This window comes from Ixodes scapularis, unplaced genomic scaffold (assembly GCF_016920785.2).
Source record: "Ixodes scapularis isolate PalLabHiFi unplaced genomic scaffold, ASM1692078v2 PGA_scaffold3__209_contigs__length_174095766, whole genome shotgun sequence".
Classification (NCBI taxonomy): Eukaryota; Metazoa; Arthropoda; class Arachnida; order Ixodida; family Ixodidae; genus Ixodes; species Ixodes scapularis.
In genome coordinates this window covers 62,706,259-62,725,290 of record NW_024609868.1, presented here as the reverse complement: position 1 = coordinate 62,725,290, position 19,032 = coordinate 62,706,259, and the positions used below count along the sequence as shown (strand labels likewise).

The 19,032-nt window shown below is 44.8% G+C and overlaps 1 protein-coding gene across 2 annotated transcripts in view; it reads left to right on the top strand.

Annotated features, from left to right (window-relative positions):
- Positions 1–17,012, top strand: part of LOC8037388 (wings apart-like protein homolog) — a 60,857-nt gene extending 43,845 nt beyond the window's left edge. For both annotated transcript variants that reach the window (XM_029994009.3, XM_029994010.4), the window contains exons 14-18: positions 1,606–1,740; positions 4,000–4,168; positions 10,878–10,966; positions 11,057–11,152; positions 15,052–17,012. In XM_029994009.3, coding sequence (XP_029849869.2) covers positions 1,606–1,740; positions 4,000–4,168; positions 10,878–10,966; positions 11,057–11,152; positions 15,052–15,117 — 555 coding nt within the window. In that variant the 3' untranslated portion in view covers positions 15,118–17,012. The remainder of the gene's footprint in view (positions 1–1,605; positions 1,741–3,999; positions 4,169–10,877; positions 10,967–11,056; positions 11,153–15,051) is intronic.
- The last annotated feature ends 2,020 nt before the right edge of the window (positions 17,013–19,032 follow it).

Below are 19,032 nucleotides of genomic sequence, written 5' to 3'. Positions count from 1 at the left end.
AACTTTCACTTATGCCTTAGAGCGCGGCAGATGTGCAACAGGTCGCAAATACAGTATCGATAAGATCTGCGTACGGTGCTGGACAAAGCGTGCTGTTCAAGGCGGGCTCGCTCTTACGCTGCAGCCACTTGACGTCGGCATTGAAAGGAACGTCGAGGGGGAATTCTATGAAATAAATCACTTATGCAAACTTTGAAAACGCGCTTACTGGACGGCTCAAAAGAAAATCTCTGGCCACTGTTGACACTGGTCAGACTCGAGCACCGAAGATACTGTAGCTTGCAACGATCGAGGCCAAAATAAAGGTGCTCAAGCACATCCAAAACTATTTCGTTTTCATCAGTGTATGCACCTACAAAATTAGCCCTAAAATACAAAAAGTGTAGTCCTTACTTTTATATGCTATGTTCTCTTTACGCAATGGGGATTTACACTTAAAAAATACATAGAACGCCAAAAATGTAACTCCTGTGCCTAATTTTCGGTGAGCAGAACCTGTTCAATGAATTGGTATGAGTGGTGGAACAAACCCGATGAATTTGTTTGCGTTGCAAGTAACTTGGCAAAACTATCAGGGTTTCGGGATGTAAAAGCCTGATGGGTGGGTGGTGACACGAGAAATTGTAGTCTTAGTGTGTGCTCCATAGTGCGCGTTGCGATGTGACACCTTTCCGTGCTGGACTTGTTTTACTTTTCGAACTTGCTATTGTCATCGCAGGTAACTTTGTCACTGCGGAAATGACTCGTAATTGCGCGGGTTCAATATAAAATAAGCAGCCACTAGATTTAAAATAGTGCCCTTAAATGGGATAATCTGCCGCGCAGCCACCTTCGGCGACTTCGAGGCAAATTGTCATTCTATAAAAGGGGAAGTGGTGGATCTAAATCCCAACCGACGCTGCCTGCAATCTGACAAAGGCTCACTGCGGTGTGCTCATCGTACAACTGAGGTTTCAGCAGCATTGTCCACAAAGGGAGGTGGGGTCAGGTCCAAATGAATTACCGAACCCTCATGTCAATTTGGAACAAAACCACCAGGCTAATTTTTATTTTTTGTGTAGAACATGCTCAAAGCAAAACTTGAGGGAGACTCATTTCCATTATGCTCTGCGTGGGGAGAGCTGAGAACGAGTCTTAAGGCCCGTTCACACTCTTGCGACCTCTTAAACCTGGGTTCCTTAAAACTTCTTAAACCAGAGAACACACTGGCGCCATCTATTGGGAAGCAGTGTAAACTCGGCGGTCCGGCATATTTTTTTTTATTTCTCGCGCATTATCCTTTCTTTCTTGGATTGAAAAACTTTTGTCAATGTTATAAACGAGTCTTTCTATGGGTATTACACACATTTGACCTCGGAAATTCGGCAAAACCTTCGCTCTTGTGAAATGCAGTTCCTGGGTCACCGCATAGATGGCGCCAGAATGCCAGTGTGTTCCCTCATTCTAAAAACATTTAAGAAGTTGTAAGAGATCTCGTCTCTCTCAGTCGTACTCGGTCGCAAGAGTGTGAACGGGCCTTTAAGTGAAACTCTCGGAATGGATGGATGTAGTGTTTTTTCCAGTGTTTTTTCTGGTGCTCATTTTCAATGTCCCTGTCGTCTGCAGTCGCTGGGGCTGCTCATCAACATGGTGGAGCACTGCGAGAGCAACAGGGAGCGGCTCGTGAACACGGAGACCGTGGGCTCGTTTGAGTCAGTGTGTGATGAGATGGAGATGCCTGCCTTCAATGCCCTCATGGATGTGAGTGGGACTGCTCTCTTTGGCACTAGGCCTCAAATGGGGCCGACCGGTTTCTTCATGAGCTGCCTCTTGCTAGTTTTGGCAGCATTTCCGTGTTGGTAGAGCAACATTTTTTTTCTTCTTTTTTGTCAATAGACGTGTTTTCAGCATTCATAATTTGCAGGTGAGGGAGTACAAACAAAAAATTAATGCGCACATTAAAAAAAAAAATTATTTGAAGGGAGCACGGTGCTGCTTGCTGAGTGACAAGATTGGGAAGCATTCAATGGAAATATTGAGGGTGGAAAGTTTCCTTCCATTGGGTTTCATTTTGGTGCATTTAGGGAGAAGGGATGGGCTAGGCTAGGTTAGGTTAGATTAGGTTGGGTTAGGTTAGGCATTCATTATGTATGCTAATTTTTTAACTTAATTTATTTTCGAGCTATAGCTTGCGATTGAACAAACTTCAACGTGCTTTATTGAGATTACCATGCTGCACATGCAACTCAAAAAAATCAACCAGTTTTGGAATTATTTTGCCCGACCAAATTTTCATTATCTATGGTGTAGTCCATGGGGTAAATTAGTCGCACAAGAAATTTTTCTTGATTATTTTAAAACCCCGAATACAGCGAATCGTAGGTCTTTACGAAAACCAAGTGGTTTACCTTATACCATATTTTCCAGGGTATAAGTCACACTTGCATTTATTGAGCCGTTTTGACAGGAAAGTTAGTATATAAGTCGCACCTTCGTATAAGTCATACCTCTTTGCACAATTCACGCGAGGAGCTTTTTTCGTTTTACGTGCATCGGTATCGCGAAATAGGAGTTCCGCACAATTGGCTTGACTTGGCATGACCTAGCGTTTGGCAACTTACTTGACTTGGTGACTGGCTTAGGTCGGACGCAGTTCAAGACTCAGAGTCAAACGATGGGGCTGCATTCCTTACTTGCAGGGCGGGAGAAAATTGAAATATTAATGACCGTTGTGGGGGCTGCATTCATTATGCGAGTAAATACGGTATATGCACTGATCTCCACTATGGGGCTGGATGGTGCATTGAGCAAACAGGTATGAAGCCACCGGAAGTAAGTGGCTTCTCCCGGAAGTGAGCGCTTGACAGGCTTTTCAACTCTTATGAGCGGTGGTTTGAACAGCGTTTGGAATGCTGGATTTTTTTTTTTGTCATCTCAAGAGAGCCTGCTTGTTGCAAAGTAACTGTGCATGCAGACCCAAGAAGCCTCTCAGGAAGCCATTGGATGTAAAAACATTTTGGGATTCTAGTTGATCAAGTGTGCATATGTCACACATTCAGATGCCTTGTTATCGGGATTTAATTGAAAACGGGATTACTAAAACCCACTTAAAGATGCAAGAAAGCGTGAACCAAAACATTGACTGAATACACTAGGAAGCCCAGCAGATGCCCGACTTCCGGGACAAGCGTCAAACTTCCGTTGGCTTCACCTGCACCAGGTTCGGAGTGTAGCTATGTGCCATCCAGCCTCATAGACCCTTTTCGTGGCAAATGCCACCAGTCGGTACTCCAGTTTTTGACGTCCTAGAGAACTTCCGGTTTATGAAAAGAATAAACAGAGCCCACCTTAACACTGCTGCTTGAAGTGTCTGTAAAACATTTAACCCCAGGTGAATGCCAAAAAAAGAAAAAAAAGAAGTGTGAGATACGTTGAAAATTATTGAACATTCTTGTAAACCAACTTGCTCCCTCCAAGACGCTAAATTGTACAGCCGAAGGCCCTTGTTACATCTACAACCTTGTTATGTGTGTAGCATTTATGCCTTTTCGCACTGGCGACATAAGCAAGCTCGACAGGCTTGCAAAGACACAGCGACCGGAAGTCGCTTGGGACGCAAGCGTCGGTTCGTGTTTGTAAACAGCAAAAGGATCCATAATAGAGATCAGTGGGTGTATGTTTTCGGTCATTCGGGGAGCATGCGCATAAACCGAATACTTGGAAAACGTTTGGTACCAATGAGAGGAGGAACCGGGACATGGGGCATTCTTTCCGGAGCAAGGAGTAGTCTTGTGGACAGTTCAGTTGGTTCGGTGTTCAGGGTTAACACAAAATGAAGCTTTGGATGGAGGTCTCTTCCATTGAATCTCGAGTTTTTCTCATTCGGGGAGAGCTCTGAGCGATTTGGGGTTTTTCAGTTTCCTTTAATTTGGATGAAAGCAGCTCGGAGGTTGCTTCTCGCGGTGTGCCGGTACAAATCGAAAACATGAAATCCCGCTTATAAACCGGTTTGGTGTGCAGCTGTTCACGGACAAGCTGGACGCTGCCAGGCTGTCGGAGGAGCAGGCGGATGAACTGTTCAACAGCCAGGAGCAGAAGGCAAAAGCGTCCCTGGAGGCCAAGGAGGGCGAGGCGGCGCAAGTCAGCCAGACATCCCAGGCGGACGACCTGGAGGAGACCATCATGAAAGGTTGGTAGTAAACACTCTCTCCAAGAGGCCTCGTGACGATCGTCGCTGTGGTTGTGTACGATGCTCTCGGTGTGGGCCACGTCGAGCCGGGACGCACATACCACCGAGGAATCCTTGCCTCCAGAGCTGAATCGTCGCTTCAGTGCAGCTGGTGAGGTGCCACCAGGCAAACTGGAGGTGTCTAACAGTGCACCACATTCATAAAGGTTTTGTCAAGGACCAAGCAAGAATGGTGTGGATGCTTACTGAAAAACTCCTTTGTATCTAAACTTTTGTTAGCCCTTTGAAAGTGGCGCCTTTGGGATTTTTAATTACAAGGGTGGAACGGCTGCGCCATTTTGCGCCATTTTGCGCCAAACGCATTTGTCTGCTCCATCCTGCGCCATTTTGCAGAAACTGCACCACAGCCAATACCTCGCGCCATTGTGCTCCAAATCGCTCAATGTGCGTCAAATTTTTTTTTTATTTTGTCTTGGTTTCAGAATTTAAAATATACCTCTCAGATTCAGAGATAAGTTAAACGTGATCGACTCTATCTGCTACTGACAATCGCACACTTGTATTTCAAATGGATGGCAGTATTTTTCTTTCTGGATGTTCGATACTGCCAAGCGCTTCAAAATAGACCATCAAAGAGTGCGGTGCGTCTCGAGATATCTGTCGCCCATGCGGCTTGCCCGCGACGTCATCGGCCTCCCTGGAGTCAAACGTGCCATAGTTATAAGCATTGACACATGGCGGCGTCAACGCGTTTCGACCTCGCTTAGTCTGAGTGCCAGGGGCTGTAACATATCACCAAGAGATTGACCGGGAGATTGTGCAGCCGGCGGAGTCGTGTGCACTATGACGACACGTAGTGCGTCGTCTGCTCCGCGACTTGGCCGATATGGTGACATCGGCAACATCGGTTTTGGGCGCGAGCTCGCTGGTCTTCGAGGGTGACAACATTGCCACGAAGCGGCTAAGGTACCTTGTTTACCTCACACGAGGTGAGAGGCTGGTAGATTTTTTACCTCATGTTGTCTAAGGTGACGGCAGGATCATGTGTGATATTGGTAGGACGAGGCAGTAAATACCGCTTACCTGATTTACCACCGACTAATCACAGCAACCAGACTTGGTGAGGGCGCACACTTCGAGGATAAATAAATATTGCTTTAAAGGGATGGTGAACCGAAATTTGGGTTTCAGAAAACAATGCAGGAGTGGTAGGCGGGACACTAGAATCCCTACAACACCACCCATAAGGCAATATCTTGAATGGACGGCCGTATTTTTGGAAAAAGAGGTCGTGATTGAACGAGGCCGACGAGGCGCGTGAAGTCAACATATCTCGTTTCCTCCTCTCCCCTTTGCCACCTCAAGGCGGCGAGACAGAAGATGCGAGGTCGTTTCCTCTCCCTCTCGACTTTTCTTGGAGAACCGACGTAACATATCTGTCAAATGCAGACTTGGACGTAGTTCAACTACTGTACTCAAACTACTGTAGTTTAACTATTTTTCCGAGTAACTTGGTAACTTTCAATTACAACTTTATTTGGGTAATTAGTAGTTTAATTTAACTACGTTTTTCCTTTAACTTCTACTCAAATTACTAACTACTTTCGAAATTTAATCCTATTTTTTTTTTCATCACAAAAGTTTGAGTGCAGAAATAAATAAGACGCTGGCAGATTAAGTGGTATTCACGAACAAGGGGCCACCTCACATTCGGTTCCCACGCACTTACACTCGGCAGCCCTAGAAACTGCATCACAGGCGTCCTTGGGCCAAGGTGGAGACGACGGGCAGCCAAAACATAACACCGGCGCGCACGAACGCAGTCAGAGATGCTTCACAAGCCTTGGTCGGGTGTTGGCCTAATCCGGTAATGCACGCAAGCGCCGCGTTTCCAGCTGCAAACGTGAAAGACGGGGACACTCCGAGGGTTGTTGTTTTTATGGTGTGCCTTTAGTGAGTTCTGACTCAAGTGGTAGGTTCCACGGTAGGCGCCACTGGGATGACCTCACAGCTGGGCGCCTGTGTCACGGTCGCCTCATCGTCAGCGCATACTCCATTGCAAAGCGCGGACTCCCCCGCGCATAAACGCAGACATGGATAATCCGTTCATGGGAGCACGTTCCCGCTTCAGCTGCAACTGTACGAGCGCCGATGCTTGTTCACGTAATCCTTCGCGTTCTTCCGACCTTCCACGCCAGGGATACCTCCTCTTTGTTGAAAACGTTTTACTTCTCAGGCGCGTCAGGATACCGTAGTCGCCGGCGAGGATTTCGAGTCACCCTTGGGAGATCCTTTTGTTAAACCCAATGTCAACAACAAAAAACAATTTCTTTTTCTTTATTTTTTTTTTTAAGTGGCGTAGTTATAACATTGCAAAGAGACGCGCAGTCATCCGGATGATGTCATCAGCGTGGCGCGAGACTTGATCCCTTGACGGTCAGGTGCACTCGCTCGGCGAAATCTCCGAACGTCGTGAGAATAAAGAGGGGCCAGTCATAGCAATCTCAACTTTTCGAAGAAGGATAGGAAAAAAAAAGAGAAGAGTTTGTTATGAAAGACCCTCTAGCCGAGGCAAGCCTCACATGTTTCGTCATGGACACCAAAGATGCCGACACTTGCTTAACCGACCCTGCACAGCCTGCTTCTGAAATTGAACGCTGTCTTTGCATCCAGCGCCACGGTGAAACGTCTTTTTAGCCTGACCGAGGACGTTATTAGAAGGAAAATAGGAAAACTCTCCGATAACAACTTTGAAAGACAATTGCTTCGGCGAGCGAATAAACTATTTTGGAAGTCATAAAATGACTGCATTTATTTCCGGCTCGCAGGGTTTTTCACTGATCAAAACTTCTGTTCAGTTTGCTGCCACAAAAACATAAAAAGCAACTTCGAAAGTAACTTCAAAGTAATTCGCTACTTTTTTTACAGTAGTTAGTAGTTTACTCAATTACTATTACAAATGCGTAATTTCTACTCTACTTCAACTACTTTTGGCGTCGATACTCAGTAACTTAACTACCTTTTTTGAGTAATTCGTACATGTCTGGTCAAATGCACCTGTCATCCGTTCTTGATGTCGCTGTATGAGTGATGTTTTGGCGCTTGTAGCATCCCGTTGCACATTTCTGCTGCTGTGTTTTGTAGAATCCGGATTTCGGTTCAGCATCCCTTTAAAGGCGCCATACCAGTGTGCATCCTTCACTTATTAAAGCGGGCAGGGAAGCAGGCAGAGTCCGGTGATGCAGCATGGCGGTGGCATCATTTGAGTATTTCACGCACCGTATCGCATCAATAGTTGTGTGACCTCATTATTGTCACGCCACCGCAAAGAAACCCGTACACCATGACGATTTCGCAACATTTCTTGTCACAAGGGTGAACACTAAGTGAATGAAGGGAAGGCATCAGCGTAGAGGAAGCTTGCGCTGGTCTCGACGAGACGCGATTTTCCAAGCGAAGCCAGAAAGTGCAGAGAACATGACTGTACAATTCTCACATCGGTGCACAAAAACTACCACGAAAAAATGCTTGCATCTCCACAATTTTGTAACTCGACTTGTCTCAATGGTGAACACTAAACGAAGCAAGAGAAGTGATCAGTGCCACTTCCGTCAGTCTCGTCCAACAAGGCTTACGCGATCGTCCAAGCTTGGCACGTTGACGGCGACTAGATTGGTCGGCGAGACGATTGCTGATTTCTCACATCATCGCACGGAAACTATCTTGCATAAGAGCAGATACTGGCACAGCTCTGCAACGTAAACCGGGGTAACTTCGAGAGGTCGGTGTTGCTTAGCAAGAACGACGTTGAAGGCAGTGCTTGTCATGTTGAAAAAGGTCATTTATCAGCCCCTGATGTCAGTGACGTCGAAGATTGAGTGGAAGCGATTGGCTGGCGGAGTGAATTCAAGGTGGCCAACTGTGCTTTGGCTTTCCTCACCAAACCTTTGTTATTACGTTCTGGCCTTGCTAATGAGTAGTAGTGAGCGTACCTCCCATATGGTGGTGCCGCCTTCGGAGGCCAATGCCGTCGCAACATTCCATTGAAGCTTCATAACCAACAACCAGGTGGTTTCTTGGTTATCGTTTAATTCAGTTTAAAATGTGTTTTCTTGCTTTTTCCAACGAAATATTGATGTTTCTGTGTTTCTACTGCCACCTGCGTCATGTTGAAGCAAGAAAATGAGCTCCAGAATTCGGTTTCCGTACCCCTGTGCAAAAACATGTTTTTTTTTCTATGTGTGCATTGCATCTGGAACTTTAAAAAAAAAAAAAAAAAAAAGCTATATCGAAACGAACATTAGATGAAACACTGACTGTGAAAATATAGTTATCGTAAACAATTTAAAAAATATTTTTTCCACTTGGCGTATGTTTTCTTTAAACTTGATCTAATGAAGCTGAGGGGAGTCGCGAATTACATTGTCAGATCGGGAACTTTGTTAAATTGCGAATGATATTTATTGGAGATTAAATTTGATAAACCTAGTTTTAATTTAATGGCATCGAGAGAGCAGTGATAAAAGTGCTGCGCCAATTGCGCCAAATTGCGCCAAGGACGCAATCCTGCTACATGTAGCGCCAAATTGTCATTTTATCGAAGAATTGCGCCATGCCTGCGCCGAGATGAGATGTTGCTATAAAAAATAAAAATTGAAATCTTATCAGAGCGCTTGGCGGTACCGCGGTATTTTCCGCGCCGCAACTGTTACGCAAACCGAAACTGCAAGGGCGAATTATCATCATCATCATCATTGAAAGGAACAACGTTAGCAACATCTGAGACCAAAGCCGCAGAGGCTAAGCGAAGAACCATCCCACTAAGCAGCCTATTAAAAAAGAAACAAAAAAAAACAACAAAAAAACGCCGAGTTTGTGGATGTTTTTAATGTTGGCCCGCCCTGCTCCCGTGCGCTAGTTACCAGCGAAGTCAAAGCTAGCGCGAGTCCAATGCTCTGTGCATTCCTGACTCGCGCGTGGGCTCGTGCAGTGTGGGCACGGTTACGGGCTCCATGTGCGCGCTTGTAGCTTCGGCTGCGCTCGCACCGAAGCTGAAACGAAGTATAGTTGAGTTGCACCAAACTCTGGATGTAGTACTGGTAAAGCCCCACCGTCCTTTTCGGAGCACAAAGCACTGTGCGACTCGCGCGACTGCGGTGTCTGCTCCGCGGGTGTCGCTTCTCTGCAGCGCGTCGGTGCATGCCAAGGAGCGCACTCAACGGTTTAACTCGCCGTGATCCGATCGTGACTTCGCCAGCACATCGAAAATGAATCGGAATTTTTGAAGCGAATATCAGATACCGCAATATTTGAAGCTGCTGCCCGAAAGACAACTCTAATCTGAACTAAAACATTCCACAACAGTGAGGGTCGTTAGATGCTGCTACAGATACCTTAAAAGAAGTGCAGGCTGATAAAACTAAATATCCTGTACCATCAGAACTCAGTGTGACATATTTAATTGTATTTTTTTAATCTGACGAGCAGATAAACTTTATTTTAAAAAATGTTTCTTTTTTGTGTTTACTTTGTTGAATTTCATATATCCTGTCTTAAAAAGGCAACAGGCACTGTGTTCCAATATTAGAGATGGGCTGTATATAGCAATGCAGCATTATTTCATTTTCTAGTAATATGCCAACATATGCCGGACCCTGCTTCAAAAGGGACACTACCTGCTCCAAAACAATGTTTTGCCTGCTACAAGGCATGCTTAAAAGGTCAAATGGCACTTCCATCACTGAGAGAGCTATCGTGACACTGCATACCCAAAACGCTCAACCGCCGAAAATGTACTTTACACGTGTAAGAATTTAGCCCATGAAGACAGCTTGTGCCACAAGTGCATGAAGGGAACCTTGGAACTCCTGAGGATTCAAATTGAGGCTATGTTTCTGACACCACAATTCGTGTCACTGTATCAGCAAACTGTGAGAGGCAGCTGAGGGTCGCTTGGCCTCCCCCCCCCCGCCCCCCCCACTGGCTACGTGTCTGGTAGTAGAGTAGTAGTAGTGTATGTTTATTAATTGGAAACAAAAACCAAGATAGCTTGACTAGTGTCATCTTATCTGGCGGGGATGTAAGATGGGAAGTTGGATGGGGTTGTAGGGACAAATCAAATTTACTATGTCAAGTTCACTGGCCTGACATAGTCAAGGAGCGAGTCCGTGAATGAAGCACCATGAAAGAGCTAGCGCCATCTGATAGAGCTCGGAGTGCTGAGTTAGTCTTTTCGTAAAACCAAAACTAGGGTTGCTCTAGTTTATTACTGGCATGCCGGCAGCAAAATTTGAGGCATTCTAAACAAAATAAATTTTAAAATACCCCCTTTTGCACTTGTTTATTGCTGGGAATGCTTCATTAAGTCTGGTTAATGGCCAAATTTATTTTATTTGGAGTTCACAAAAAGAGCTTACGGGGAATCTATGGAGGGATTAAAATTCGTTTGTTAAATCGGGAATTTGGTAAAATCAAGTTTTAACTGAGTAATGAGACTATGTTCCCCTTCCCTTTGCTGCACCCCTCCTGAAGGTCATATGGTACTCGCAAGGCTTTGGATTGGCTTCTGTGGCTTGTAGCACCCTCCAGGGCCTATTGTAAGGTGAAACAAAGTATAGTGGCTCTTGAAGGGCTCTACTTACTGTCGGGGTAACTCTATGTAGCTTTTACGAGAGTGTAGTAATTTTCTCTCTCTGCTCTTGCTGTGCAGCCCTCCAAAAGGCTGGCAAGCACATGGAGCACAGCATCATCTGTGCGTACATTGCCCTGCTGCTGGGCTGTGTGGTCCAGAATAACAAGGTGAGCAGGGAACCGGCCCAGGCAGTTTGGGTGCGCCCATCAGTCTGACCGAATTGCCTGTGGCATCCAAACCTTTTTTTTTCTGTGCAGGAGTTTGCCGAGAAATTACGAGAGCACACTCCGGACGGAAACTTCGTCGTGCTGGTGGAGGCACTCAAGAAGTTCCACAATTTCATCAACCTCACGGTGGGCGGCTTTTTTTCTGCCTTCATTGGGTGTTTAAAACTCTCTATACCACAGGGAAAAGTGGTGTTCTTTAGGGATGGACAAAGCACTTTTTTTAAGAAGTAGCGAGCATATGACTCAGTATGATCCATCAATATGTAGCCAATAAGCCGCTCTTTGGAAGAAAAAAAGGTTTGCACCAATGTCTGGAAACAAGATTTGTCTAATTTAAATGGTGAACTTGGAACTTGTGCAAAACTGAGAACAAATGTCTAAATATTGAGGCTATATCAAATCATACTACAATCTTGAAAAAATCCTGAATGTACAAAGTGTGCCTCATGCACACCACTATCACTTCGGTAAGATAGAAATCTTTAACCAATACTGTCTGTTATTTTTGTTTTTGTTGGCAAGTGGATTTCCATGGGGTCATGTCATTTAAGGAAATTGCATGTCCTCCAAACACTTTTTTTTTTTCACTAAAGCTTAGTTGTTTATATTTTCCTGTGCTGCTGTGTTTATGACTTTCGGCACAAATAAAATGTGTGCCAGCTCAGGAAAGCCTAGAAAGCTAGAACAATGCCCTCTAATGAGCACCCTACAATATTGAGCGCTTCAGAGATGAAATGTCGCTGTAGGAGCTCAAAACAATAGATTCAACATCATCCACAGTCCTCACTGCTGCTGTCATCCAAACAGCAAAAGCAGTTATAAATCACGCAATTCAAGCTGTCTTCGTATTGGTTTCCAGTACAGTCTAAGCTCCTTACAACAGACATTTGGATATAGCATACCGTTTTGTGAAGTTTGGTTGGTTTTCCTCTATGCACCATTGACTCAACTTCATATCTGTATACAACATACTCCTTTTACAACAGACCGAAATCTTGGTCAAAATCAAAGTCTGTTATAACAAGCTTAGACTTGTTGGCAGGGCGCCACGTTTGATAAATGCCACCGCCTCGTAGAGATTTATTTCCGATGACTCAGCAGCTTGGAAGAGATCGCAAAACAAAATCAAAACCGAATCTTTAGTTCCTCGGCTCTCCACCGGATGGCACAAATCGTTCCCGCACACCGAATTTTAATTTTGGCGATGCGTGGGAACCATAGATTGTGTGTGGTAAATAACCAATAAGTGTGGTATAAAAAAAAAAAAAAAACTACAAAAAAAAAATTGTTTTCTTTTTTCTTTTTTATCAAATTTTGGTACAGTGGAGCCTCGTCGATACATTCCTCACTTTATGCGCTTTCCCGGATTTTACGTTAAGAAGCGCCGGTCCCGCCGAGCTCCCTTAGGATCACACATTAATTCCCTGCTTAGTGTGTTTGCTTTGCCGGTTCTTACGTCAAAAAGCTGTCGACATGGCACTGACGGCGCCAGCCAGTTTACAGGAAGGACCGATTTGCAGACGGATCGATCACAAGAGAACACGTCCGCGGATCGTCCACCTCCCATGCACAATCATATGGAGGGGGAGACGACGGATGGCAAAGGCCGACCGAATGACTTAACGACTGCACAGCGGTACCGTCGTCCAAGAGCTAATGTGACGTTTTTTGCTATGGTTCCGGCTCTGTCACATTAATACGAAAAATATTTGCGCACCGCTGTTACATGCCGCTCAAAACAGAACATCCTTGAGAGGCTTAGCACAAAGTGCCACTAGCTTGACTAACCCGAGGCATAACACAGGTGTGGTTCCGCTCGAGGAGGGTCAGAGTTGAAACGAGAGTCTCGGACTTGCTAAAGGGGTGTTCGTCCACGTTCTCATCCCCGCGCGCTCGCGTGCGTGACGTCTGTATACCACAGGCACAAAAAAGACTTGTCCAACTTTGTCAGGTCTCGCTCTTGCCTGATGAGATGCCAGATAAATGTGCAGGGCAGAGTGCGATGTGGCAAACGAGTTTTGACTGAAGCTTCTCGATGCGGGACCTGGAAGAGTACTGGAACCCGCATCTTGTCGGCCGGGAAGAGATCCTGTAGCTTTCCTCATGCGTGGAACCAAGAATTGCGCGACAGAACAAGTCCATGAATGAACAAAAGGGAATGATGTTGCGTCTTTTTTTGCTTGTCAGAAGAAAAAGAAGAAAAAGTGTTGTTGCCAGACAAAACAGTTTTCGAGTAAACCTCCACCAAACATTCGTGAAAAGCGCAGACCGAAACAGCCGAGCGCATTTTCACTCGCATATTTGTTTACTTCAACCACGCTTCAAATATGTTTATTCAGGCAACGAAAAATTAAGTTATTTTTGAAGAGCAGCGTGAAGATGATGCATCATGGTGCTTTGTTCTTTTGTTAGTTTGCTGGTCCATGTTGTCGCGCAGTTCTTGATTCCACGCATTGAGAAAAGCTGCAAGAACTTTGCTTGGCTCACGCGCTACAGGTTTTGGTATTCCTACTATAGTCGGTTACAAGTCAAGAAGGTAGGAGAAGCTCCTCCCACAAGTGTGATGCGCCCGTTTCAAATCTCTCCGCAGTCGAAAGAAGAATTCACTGGAAACGCTCCTTGTTCCGCTTCAATAAATTCCCACTTGTCTCCGATCCCACTTTTTAAGAAGGCGACCTTTGTATTCATTGAAGAGGGAACCGAGCCCCTGAAAGCAGCCTTTGTATCCATCGGGGGGGAAGCTAATCCCCGAAAGTCGTATTTGTTTCCATCGGTGGGGGAGAACTCTAATCTCCCTCTCGTGGCTTCCACAATGCTAAGTCAAAGTCGAAAAGATAAAGCAAATATGTACAGAAAGGCAAGACCCTCCTCGCGCGTTGTCCGCGACGTCACGGAAACGGTGGGACGCTATTGGATGCAAAGGTGGCGGAGGGATATCTGATTCCCTTTGAGGGGCATTTGCCGCTACCTTCTTAACCTGTAACTGACTATAGTCCGTGTAAAGAATCTTCTGTCAAAACTCGTCTAGCACACCATGATCACCTGCACGTGCACTACAGCATGTCATCCAACGAGACCTTTTTGCGGCTTTGGTGTACTGAAGTGTTACGCGCTACTGCACAGGGATGAAGCGACGAGGACGTCGGCTAACGCCCCTCCGCAAACCTACAACTTCATTCCTTGCCTCCGTTTCAGTCACCCAAAGCACCAGGTGGAAATTACTAGCTTTTTCTGAACGTATTCAAGATCACACAGATGTATGTTTACAAACTTTTTCTGGAAGTATTTGAGATCATGCCTACAAACTTTTACAGTATGTTTATTTCAGTTTACACCTACAGATGTTTGCGAACTTTTTCCAAGCCAATTTTAGTTCACACCTACGAATGTTTGCATGAAATAAATTGTTTTGCGACAGTTGAAACCTGTTTCATCTCCAGCACTCCCCAAATGGCGATCTCGTTCCTTATGTTTTCCTGTATCGTACATTATATTTCCCCGGTCGGAGATACAGTAATAAGCATCTGCAATGCTCATTACTGCATCCACAAATTCACAGTCTTCATCCTTGCTTTCCGGGTCTCCAAAAGGGGAAGTAACGTAGACAGGATGACCCGACGGTTTTGGTTGCCTTTAGCAGTTGCCAAATGTGGCCAGCACGGTGAGCTATAGCGGTGCGACATTCTGTGAAGGCAGCCGTCCCGGACAATGCCACTTGTACGTCGTGCGAAAATCTTCTCTCTGGGAAACTGCAGGGAATCGCCCAAGCTGTCAAGATAGGATTGCTGCACCGAATGCTCCGAATGCCATCGCCATGTGCGGTTTACTTTTGCTTGTATCCAACATATAAACGTGCAATCCTCTATAGACTGATTTTATGTGGTATAGCGTCGTGTGCAATATCGTCGTATGCAGATTGCACCGTTGCATGATATGTGGGTGGACTTTTGGCTGGGAGTAGTTTTGAGCCGGGGTCGGTTTCTAGCTCGTAAGCTCATCTCGTGTGCTTCCTTGCTTCTGTGCAGGGCGTCCTCGGAAACACGGCGACCAGGAGCATCCAACGTGTGATAGAGGTCCTAGAGGACAGCTGATCGTGTCCTACAACGTGCAACTTAGGTCAATAGCATGACGCCACCCCGAGGACTAAGGGCGACCCGGTCCGGTCACCGCGCTAGGACGGTCCCCCCCTTCCCTCTCTCAATCTCTGTAGATAACATGAAACATCCATTTTATTGCAGTCTCGTTGTTTTTTGTTTTGGTGTGTTTTTGGCAGTTGTGGTGAAGGTTTGCACTGCGGCTCCCGTAGAAGACTAGTTCTTTGTGTTGGGATGAGACGTGGCTTGGGACGCGACGTGATTAGAGAAAATGCGCGAGCATAAAGCGACGAGAGGTTTTCGTGTCGGGTTGTTTGCTAACGTTCTACCGAGCCGCTCAATTTGGGGGTAAAGTGTCGCGAATACTTAACTTCTTATGTGGCAACCTGTAAAAAGACCCAACTTTTTGTGTCTTTATTTTTTTTTGTCTATTACGGGAGTTACGTTTTGAATGCTGTTCGAAATTTCCCTTTTGGAAGAATCCCCTTCTTGTAATTTCTTTGCATTCGCATTTTAAATTGAAGTTGTTTTTTCTCACATTGTGTCCTGTTTTTGCCCGCATTTTGTTAAATGTTTGGACATCAGAAGGCATAGGGAAAGTAACCAGTGTTCATTCAATGCACTTTTTAACCGGTATGCCAGCTGGTTGTATGCACTTCAGTATTTTGTGTAGTTGGCTCATTTTAGTTTTATCGGTGTTACTGCTCATCTTGGATTTCAGTCGTGACACTGCAGTTGGTTTTGCAACGACGTTGTCTTTACCGGTGTTGGGAAGGCTTCGAGAGCAGGTTGTGCCTAATACTGTAACGCGGTTTTTGTTTTACGCGATGCAAAAACTGAACTTTGAAAAAGGGAAGACACCCGGGAGCTGTGACCGACAACTGGGTTTGGCTCTAGATTCCTGCTTCCCAAGTACAAAGCATTTTCTTTTCAAGTTTGGATCCAAAGAAACTTCATATTCAATAAACCCTTTCTTGAGTGTTGGTTGTTTCATCTAAAAACTGACTTATTGAGCAGATAATGATCCCTGTTAACAATTTGTGGGGTTTGCTTTAATATTTTACTTAAACCGGGTTGTTTACCTTGGTTAAGATTTTATTTCGAAATTTTGTGAGGCCCCTTGTAACGTTTCGTGGCGAACTTTTTGTTACTTATTTATGCACGAAGGATATCCTAAAATGCTTCAGAATCCATTTCTTAAACCATTGCCGTGCAGCTCTTTGTCGGTTCATTGTTTTGTCGGACTCCATGAACTTATCAGCATTTTTGTTTTATATATATATATAATGGGTGTACTACTCTTCCCGTGCCCTGGTCTCGTAGTTTATTTGTACAAAGATAGGTTTGTAAGGGAGTGTAGCTGGGAGTACCGAGGCATGCACCGTGCATTCTCATGACGCACATGCTCTGACCTCCCGCCTGACTGCCCCAACACAGGACTAGGGTAAGAGACGAATCATATTATTCCTTCATTTTACTCTAGAAAGAAGCCGCTGTGCAGCAGGCTGGCTCCGAGTACAGAAGAGGCCTATTTTTTTTGTAGAATCGCACAGCCTGCTGGCCAGCCAGGCGACATGTACATATAAAGCCATCAGTTCCACCCCATTTGCTTTCTTGTACAAGCGTCGCACACACACACCGGCTATTTATTGACTGTAAACACCTCGGTTCATTGGAAGTTGCCTGCTTTTTACAGTTCTGTGCACCCTGTGTTATTCTCGAAGTTGTACAAAGTTCATGCTCCCGTGAACGTGCGCATGGCGTGTGCTTCCCTGTTCCATTATTTCGTTTACCGAGGACACGGTGTTTGTATCGGAATATTTATCTACCGGACGAGGAGCAGAGCATCCAGCGTTCTGAAAGGAGTCAATAAATTTTATCAAAAGATAAAAGATGTGGCTTTTCTCTGTAGGTTGCAGTCTCCACTTCTGAAGCTGAAGTTGAAGAACCTTCCACTATAGGGTAGTGGCCGAGTCAATTGATCGGAGATTGCTTCGTTCCAGTGGTTGTGAAGGATTTGTTTTCTAATCTCTGTTCGGTGGTTTCTTTTGAAATCGAATATGCGTGACTGGTTGGGTGGTTTGATTTTTGTCAAAAATATTTATTATAGCCCCATATCTGTAATGAACAAAACCACTCTTCATCCAAACTTTTAGAAAAAACTTTTTTTCATCAAAAATTTTGAAGTGGAGCAAGGTTGGGAGCTAGGTGAAATGCTACATTCTAGCTGCTTGATTTGCGTACCAAGTTCTATCGGTTGTAAATAGATAAAACCGAAAACATTCACAGTAATTTTTCTTGTAAATATATGACACATGGGCTATTTCCCCCCCCCCTCCCCCCTTTAAAGTAGTAGAATACCGCGCATCCGCCCGTTCCTCATTAAGCGCCCACTCCCAAATTTGTAAGATCTCAGAAAACATTCACAGTGCATTGATATGTAAAATTTATGACCGGACAAGCGCCCATCCCCCACCTTTTTAGATTATCTCTGAACTTTGAGTGGGAGCTTGCCCGGTATTTTATGGTAGCCTGCTTTGGCATATTTTATGCCAGAAATAGAAAAAGTGAAACGTATCATTTTTGATGTTTTGGTGACATGGAGCCTTGTATCTTAGGGTTCATCATAAACTTGACTTACAAAATATATGCCTGTGAGCCTATACCACTACTTGGATATATGTCACAAAATGTTTTTACAACTTTTAAAAATAAATTTAGCTAAGATTCGAGCCAGCTTTATTAAAATTAGTTTTTTTTTATTTGTTTATTTTCTATTGTTTTCAATTAAGTTCACTTTCTATTTGCGACTCCGGCGAACTGTATGGGGCGCGCTAGTAAAGAAAGATGGGGGACGAAAGGAGGTCGTTTTCGTTGTTCAGCACGCAGACATCGTACATTTCTTGGACTACAGCGTAAAATCGGTGTTACATATTAAAGCAAATCAATTTTTCAACAGTAGGAACCTTTTAGTCAGTGCGTAGGAATGACACGGCGGAAGCATAAAAAGAATTCCTGGAAACAATATGTTTCTATTCTGCCTATGAGGACCAAGAAGCGATAGCAGACAGCAGAGTCGAAACGACCTTCTCTCTTGAGCTTCTCGGCGTTGCCACTACTCGGCGTTGATTTCGCTGGAGCTAGACAGAGGTTCATACTCTCGCATCAGGGAGATCAATTAGAGGGAGATGATGCGATACAATATATAGGAGCAGTGATGGAGGAGAAATTTCGGGAACGGGTACATGTGGAAGATAGGAGAACCGAAGGAAGTAGCAGTCCAGTTTGTGACATCGCGGATCGTGGACATAGAGAATGGGAAAAGGCGGAACGAAGAGTCCCTAGTGGCACGTCGACAGGCACAGATGGTATCCCTATCAAGCTGGTGAAGAATTTGGGTCCTAAGTCTAAGGCAAAACTAAGGGAGTCTAGTGAGTGCCATGATAACAAAATTAAATATTCCAGATGAATGGAGGCTTAGTAGGAATGAGTATGATATATAAGGGAAAGGGAGATAAGTCTGATATTAGGAATTATCGTCCCATAACCGTGACACCGGTTATTTACAGGTTGGTAATGCAGATTATAAAGAACAGACTGGAGGAATGGGTAGATTGCGAGGGCATACTGGGCGAGTTACAGAACGGGTTTTGGAAACAAAGAAGGTTGGAGGACAATTTATTTTCTCTAACACAGTGTATAGAAATAGCGCAAAAAGAAAATAGACGGCTCTGGCTGGCATTTCTGGATATCAAGGGTGCCTATGACAATGTGAACCAAAGGAACCTGTGGGACATAATGGAGAGCTTAAACCTAGATGAAGGACTAACAGCACTATTAAGGAACATTTACAAAGATAATAAGGTGATTATAACATGGGAAGGAAAGGCGACAGGGAAAATAGAGATAAGA